Source organism: Panicum virgatum, chromosome 9N, assembly GCF_016808335.1.
Source record: "Panicum virgatum strain AP13 chromosome 9N, P.virgatum_v5, whole genome shotgun sequence".
NCBI lineage: Eukaryota > Viridiplantae > Streptophyta > Magnoliopsida > Poales > Poaceae > Panicum > Panicum virgatum.
The window spans coordinates 1,503,970-1,511,221 of NC_053153.1; the positions used below are offsets into that span (position 1 = coordinate 1,503,970).

The 7,252-nt window shown below is 47.5% G+C and overlaps 1 protein-coding gene across 1 annotated transcript; it reads right to left on the reverse strand.

Annotated features, from left to right (window-relative positions):
* Positions 1-218: 218 nt before the first annotated feature.
* LOC120691832 (probable cellulose synthase A catalytic subunit 3 [UDP-forming]) lies at positions 219-6,257 on the reverse strand. The gene is made up of 14 exons (XM_039975028.1): positions 5,552-6,257; positions 5,248-5,443; positions 4,932-5,140; positions 4,744-4,846; positions 4,490-4,655; positions 3,826-4,092; positions 3,394-3,739; positions 3,167-3,304; positions 2,926-3,051; positions 2,621-2,833; positions 2,228-2,522; positions 1,956-2,152; positions 1,520-1,870; positions 219-1,427 (listed from the first exon to the last, which is right to left on the reverse strand). The coding sequence occupies exons 1-14, from the start codon at positions 5,630-5,632 to the stop codon at positions 843-845; spliced, it is 3,273 nt and encodes a 1,090-aa protein (XP_039830962.1). The 5' UTR covers positions 5,633-6,257; the 3' UTR covers positions 219-842.
* Between the last annotated feature and the right edge of the window lie 995 nt (positions 6,258-7,252).

The following is a 7,252-nucleotide window of genomic DNA, read 5'->3' on the forward strand; positions in this document are numbered from 1 at the left end:
TGACAGAAACAACAGTACACGCGGATATCATATTGGGCATCCAGTCCAGCTGCAAACAACATGCTTCTTCCTCTGTGGAGGAAGACCAACACATGTGCAGCACAGGGACGGCGTCCAACAAACACAAATTGCCGACATTACAGGCAGATACAGTCGTCGTTCCAGCTTTTCTCCAATCTTTTGAGATCGCAGAGGCAAAAGTAGCTTATCAGTCAGACTGAACAAAAAACCAAGTCAATAGCAACGAATGATTCTTTACGCAGTTGATCAACAAAATGGCACATTTACAAATTACATCACTGGACGCGCTACATTACTAGACACTAATCAAGTTTCTGTCCTAGCAAGGGGAATTGCACCAGAGAGGGGGGGGGGGGGGGGGGGGGGGGGAAGGTATGCACAGGCCCTTCAAATGGGCAGGCAAAAGGTACACTCATCACTACATAAATAATGTGCATCTTCCTCTATTCCAGACGGCAGATCTATTCCTGCCTTATTGAGAAACAACTTTGCAGATGTAGAGCAGTTCATACTCAAAACAACTTTCTGTTCGGCTCACCGATAAGTATCCACCAAAACTAATAAAGAATGCTGAACAATCAAACTCAGGCATTTGGTCTCTCTATATTCGTGGCCGAACTGCACAAGGTTGTCGCAGCCTCCCGTTTGCCCAATATTGCAGTCTTGAGGCTGAGCTACCACCATAGAACAAAAGAAATGCAAAGACTTTTTTTTCCGTGTTTCTATCTACAGAGGAAAAATTGGAAAAATATGGGCACAAAACATCTGCAGAAATACTTCTTCGAGCACAACACTGATGGGGAAGTTCACATGCTGACCTCCTAGTTGCAATCCAACCCACACTCCTCCAAGAGGGGACCATCGTTCTTCGCAAGGAAAGGATCGATCCGGACCCAAAGCAGCGAGAAAATTGAAGCCAAGAGGATGGACCAGACAATGACAATTGTTGGCGTCCTGTTCTGCCTCCCAACCAAACCCTTGAGGAACGGGTACAGATGGACAATCGCCCAAAATGCAAAGAAGAGCTTCCCAAAGAGGGGTCCCCAGGATTCATATCCGTTGTTGATTGCATTGGAAACACCAGCCACCACTCCAATGAAGTTCAAGAGGAGCAGAGTGGTTGGAGGTATCAGAAGGGTAGTCCATTTGAATGTGTACAGCTCCGAGAACTCCTCATCATCTCCACCCTTTGACGTCACAGTGAAGCTCGTATCTATACCAGCTATGACCTTGAGAAGTCCTTGGAACACGGCAAAGAGATGCGAAGACACTCCTCCAATGACCCAAAACTGCTCATTTCTCCACCAATCATCGATGCCTACACCACTCCATCTCATTTCCAGGATACCCGTAGCAAAAATGCAGATAAAAAGTGACATGAACCAGAGGCTGGCAGCATTGTCAAGCTGCAGGAGGAAAAAAAAGGATGGTAAACGTAAGGTTCATAATCTTCTGCAGTTTAACACCCTATAATTGCATTACTGGTTTCAAACTTTACCTCTGGCGTAATAAATTTCCCTGTCAGCAAGCAGATAGCAGGCAATGTGCAATAGGCCAAGAGCGGGATGGATGTCCACGGGTATACGATGGAGTTAATGTAGGAAAACCTTTCCAGAAATTTTAGTCCACCACCATATCCATACCAAAGAGGGCAATGGTTGCTGAAGAAAATTTCGATCGAACCAAGAGCCCACCGAAGAACCTGGTGAAGACGATCAGAAAGATTGAGAGGTGCGGAACCTTTGAAGGCGGCCCATTTAGGTATGCAGTAAATTGATCGCCAACCATGGCAGTGCATCTTAAACCCAGTAAGAATATCTTCTGTAACTGATCCATAAATCCAACCAATCTGTAAGAAGATATATGATTCAGTATGTAATAATTAACTTAGAAAATTCAACCAACATATAAAAACAAACAAGCTGCAGACTTACATCTTTCCCCCAGTCTGTCTTGTCCTCATAGCCACAACTGATGACATGTATAGCTTCCTTTAGAAGAGAAGCTGGACTGGCACTCTTCAGGGTACCACCATTCTCAAGAAGTGTGGAAGCAACAAAAACTGAAGACTGGCCAAATTTCTTTTCTAACTTCTGTTGATTTACAATACTAGCCTTTTCATTTTCCGCTCCTGCCAAGAACATTTCAAGGTCAGATGTTTCCTGTGAAAAAAAAACAAGGTTTCATTTTGGAGGTTATGAGATACCTGGAGCAGCTTCGTCAATTTCACCAAGAGCATACGCAGGGGCTTGATTTTCCTTTTTCTTGAAAAGCTTCTTTATCTTCTCAAATTTAGGCTTTGATCTCTTGGTCTTCTTCTTGGTCTTCCTGTTACCAAAACAGCAACAGCAAACACACCACTTTGGCCAGCAGTTGCAAGTCCTTGATGGTGGCTTCTTTGTTTTGGGGGCATCGTAGCCATATAATGCCTGCCTTCTGAAGACGCATCCAGTACCGACGTATATGGGGCCTTGAATACCATCCAAACCTTTCATGTTGATCTGCACGAATGAAATGTTAAGAGAAATCACATCGTACGTTGAATGTTGAATGTCTCATGCTAGACGGAGAGCTTATAAAATTGGATGACGAATCTTACATCAAAAAAGACAACATTCCTGTTGGCGTATCGATCATGACGATCAATCCCATCGAACCTTTGAGGAAACTGCACATAGCAAACTTTCTTTCCTAGCAAAGGATCCATCATAAAACACATTGCTTCCTTAATAGCCTTGCTGTTATTGACGTAGTGATCACAATCCAAATTCAGCATATATGGTGCATTAGTTAGTACAGCAGAGACTCGGACCTGTTAAGGAGCCAAAACAAGGAATAAGAACCCCTTATTATGCATCTACAAATATATAGAGTGACAAAACACCACAATCAAGGTATACTTACCAATGCATTCATAGCACCAGCCTTCTTATGATGGTTGTAGCCTGGCCGTTTTTCTCTTGAAACATAAACCAATCGAGGCAGCTCATTTCCTTCCACATCATTGCCACCACTTTGACCAAGGAACACCTATTGGTCCACAAAATTAAACATTTTTATTGTCGTGAAAGTGGAGTAAAGGAAAAAAGGACCATCAAAACACCCCAGGACATCTCCAATTAATTCCATGACTGTCAAAGCATACCTGAATCATTCCAGGATGATCACGAACGTTGTTTCCAGGCCATGGAGTCCCATCCTGCATTGTCCATCCTTCCTCAGGAACCTTTTGGGCTTTAGCAACCAAGGCATTGATTCTGACCTTGAATTCCTCATACTCTCTCTGGAAAAATAATAAGATTGGCCTAAATTAGCATAATGAATATCAGATAAAGTACTGTAGCAATGGTTAAAAGATACTAAATAACGCACCTTCATTGCTCTCCGCTCCCTAACGAAGTTTGTAGCCACCTTATCTCTCAGGTAGTCTATCTTCTGTTGGAAGTACCATTCTGGAGCACGAGGCTCAATACTGTATTTTTTGCAGAAAGGAACCCATTTCTTTGCAAATTCAGATGTTTCAGACAATGCTTCAAATGTCAGCATGGCAGCACCATCATCAGAAACATAGCATGAAACCTTATCAACTGGATAATCCACTGCCAGGATAGATAGAACAGTATTTGCTGTGACCAACGGAGGTTCCTTCATGGGATCAACTGTACTGACAAAGAAATCGACTGGGGCGAGTTGAGAAGGCTGCCCTTCCTTGTCAAACCTATCCAAACAAGAAATTAACAACAAAACTCAGCAAAGGAAAGGAAGCAGGTTGTACTAGGTGGCAGCAGTAAGCTAGTAACCAACCTCAAAGTCAACCGGTCAAGATAGGTTTCCCTCTCAATAGGAAACCACTTTGGGAACTGATCAAGAATCCAAGACATGGCAAACCATATCTCACAGATGACAGATATAAGCCATAAAGCAAATGCATCAGGCACCGGATGCATCACTCGATAGTGGAAGAAGAACCCCAAAACCACTAGTCGAATTATGATAATCATTCTATAGGGATTGATCTGGCTTGAAGGAAGTGGAATCTTTCTGGACAATGGCTGTCTAGCTTCATCCATTCTGGTAAAAAAAGAACACGAGATGGTGTTTAAGTCCAGTAGCACATTTTGCAAAGAGAAGGTGAGGAACAAGCATGTACTTAAAAATAGTAGATGCACACTTTTGCCATGCAGTCAGAGATACAAGTAAAGGAAAAGGAGTATGATTTCTCCAAATCATATGCTATAGTAGCTATTTTTCAATTGCATCATTTATCAAATAGAATAATTTATATAAAATTCAAACACATAAATTCAGTGGTGTTTTCAATATTTTTACCAAGTTGATAGCACTACTTGTATATTCAGTGCCTAAATGGGCAATGGTTATAGAATTTCAAGGTTGACCAATGCACGGCTAAAAATAACATGACAGCTAGGCACCAGCTAATGGAGTCAGCCAAGTTTCAGGGTCATACAGTGGTAGATCTGCATCATCACCATCATCGTTGCCACCTCCTTCGTTCCTCATCTGGTGCATCCTCTCCTGCTTCTGCTTCCAGCTCTCCATCCTCTCCTTCCATGCTACACTCCCGTAGCCATACGCGGCGAGATCCTTGGATGGGTCCATAGACCTTGGTTGCACTGCAGGTCACAGAAGGCGTTTAAGTGAATTGTATTCACGAGGTACCATGGCAACTGGATGCTAGCTGATGATGATCCAAACACACACCAGGAAGGTTTGGATCAGCGTATGGAAGAGGGTGGATCCTCTTCCCACCACCACCCATGAAAGATGGCACCAGGGCGTGCTGTTCCGGTGGGATGTCATCAACCTGGAAGCACATCATGAGATAAGGCAATTCAGCATCCGGCAACGCGAACGGCGAGACAGAGGAGCAATGCAGCAGCGTGGATTACCATCTGCCCGTTGGTGAGGAGGGGAACATTTGGGTTGGGCTGGAAGGGCTGCGGCACACCATCAAAGTCGGCGCCGCGGCCGTAGCTCATGTGGGCGTGGAGCATGGACTCGGCGACATACTGGGAGTCGTGCTTGTCCGTCCAGTTGAACTCGTTCTCCAGGTCATCGACGCCGTCCTCCTCCTCATCCCCCGGTACACGCGCGCACCCTGCAACAGCCGAATCCCCTTAGAACATGAGCGGGCGAGACAGGACTCCGCGGAAATCGGCGAGCGGGCGTTGGTGCTGCATTGCGAGGGGGAGACCGGAGACTTGCCCTTGAGGCGCTTGAAGCGGGTCTTGCACTGCGGGCAGTTCTGCGTGCCCTCGCGGCGCTCGTACTCGTAGCAGTCCCGGCAGATGGGGAAGGCGCACTCGTTGCAGGCGACGAAGGGCTCGCCGTCGGGATTGAGCCCCACGTCGTCGCCGCAAATCTGGCACACCTGCCCGTTCTGCTGGTTCAGCGGCTTCGGCTGCAAGCAAAAGAAAAAAAAACAGCAAATAAAATCAGCACCGCCCCCGCGCCGGAGAGCAGAAAACCCCTAGCGAGGCCGAAGCAAAAGCCGGCAAGGCGCACGTACCCCTGGCTCGCCATCGCGGCGGATGACGACGAGCTCGTTCCGGTTGTGCGAGCCGGCGACCAGCCCGGCGCTGGCCTCCATCCCCCTCGCCCTACCAGATCTCCAGATCTCAGGCGGCTCCTCCTCTGGCTACCCCGCCGGCCGAGTGAGGGAGGCGCGCGTGCGGCGGCGGCGGCGGCAGGAGGGAATGGGGGTGGGAACTGAACGCGGAAGAGGGGAGGGAGTGGGGAGAAGGGGGAGGGGCGCCGCGCTTGCTTGGGTTGGGGCTCCTTTCCTTTGTTGCCTTGCGCGCCGCGCTGCTGCTGCTAGCTGGGGGCAATGTGCCTGCTCTCCCACGCACAGCTCATCGCCCCCCCGCGGTATCTTTCGACAGCTCTCCCCGCCTCACATGCGCACACCACTGTGCCGCCCCTTTCCCTTGGTTTTCTTTTGTTTCGTTGCGACTCGCCTCGTCCCGATTCTACTACTGCTGGCTGCTGCAAACCCGACCCCCCTCCTCTACTACTTCTCTCTCTTATTATTCTTCCATCACTCGCTCCGATCCACGGTGTGCGTTAATACCTTGCTTGTGACCACAGTTCAACAACCACCTCTTCTCTTCCCTTCTAGGAGGTGCCAAATCATCCTAGATTATTAGCAGTTTTTTTATATGCACAAAAATGCTGAGGGGAGAGAGTGTGTGTGTCGGTGACCCAGCCGGATGACTGCTGACTCTACAGCCTACAGGGAGAGATAGGGGCTGTTAGTTAGGATGTCTGCTTAAGCAAGTTTGTTAGCCTGACCCAAAAAGAAAACAAAATGATTTTTTCAGACTCGGGAAACTGCTGCTCGTGACCGGGTCATGGACGCACACACCGCGGAACTTTTCTTTCCCCCCATATTCTCGTTTAATTATTCGCCAGAATGGACTGCAAAGGAAAAGGATATGTGCCTCCAGTCCAATTATTTTTTGGCAGGAAATGCAAAAGGGGAGGACCAACGAGACGAAAGTAACGCACTAACTAACAAGGATGGCAAAAAAAAAGGTCTAAAATAATTCAGGGACGAAGGGAGCCAAAGCCAAGGAAATAAAGGCAGTTGGTGAGGTGTTATTAGCAACACAGCAAGCGGGGCAGGCGTGTTTACTGATGGTTTCTTCTTCCCCTTTTCGCCAAAACCTTTCTCTTTTATCCCCTGCTTTGTGTGTGACACAAGGTTGATGAAGGGCACTATCATAGTACCATGCCCTCCTTTTCTGCTAATAATAATCTTCGCGCGGTGTTGGTTTAGTAATGGTGTTAGTTTAGATGGGCCGTGGCAGGTGTCGCTGTCCGTGGGCCCCCGACAGGCACAGAGATGGATGGAGAGCGGGCTGAGGAAGGGAACAAACCGCGAGAGGGGAAAATACAGTAGTTTTGCACGACACTCGCCTCTGACCAACCTGATTAGTTTTGTGTTGTGTTGGTTTTGCGGTCTTGAGAGACGTTGGAGAGTTGGGGAGGAAGAGGACGCGAGTGCCATTAGCAAATGCAGCAAAGGCAAAGCTAGCACTAGCACAACTCTGAACAGTGCAAGCTAAACATTAGCAGCGCCTCCTCTATGTGCAAGACCTTTGTGTAGCCTTCCCTGCCATTAAAAGAAGTCGGTCCGGTCCGAGCTGAACGGAGCATGGACGCGTTCCCTTGTCCCCAACTGTCGTTACATCCATGTGACGCAATTAGT

Excerpts from the sequence above, each read along its gene's own strand:
- LOC120691832 (XM_039975028.1), bottom strand. The coding sequence starts at position 5,632 with ATGGAGGCCAGCGCCGGGCTGGTCGCCGGCTCGCACAACCGGAACGAG. Across the intron at positions 5,444-5,551 it reads GCCGCGATGGCGAGCCAGGG|CCGAAGCCGCTGAACCAGCA; the intron begins GTACGTGCGCCT and ends TTTTGCTTGCAG. Across the intron at positions 4,656-4,743 it reads CGCTGATCCAAACCTTCCTG|TGCAACCAAGGTCTATGGAC; the intron begins GTGTGTGTTTGG and ends TGTGACCTGCAG.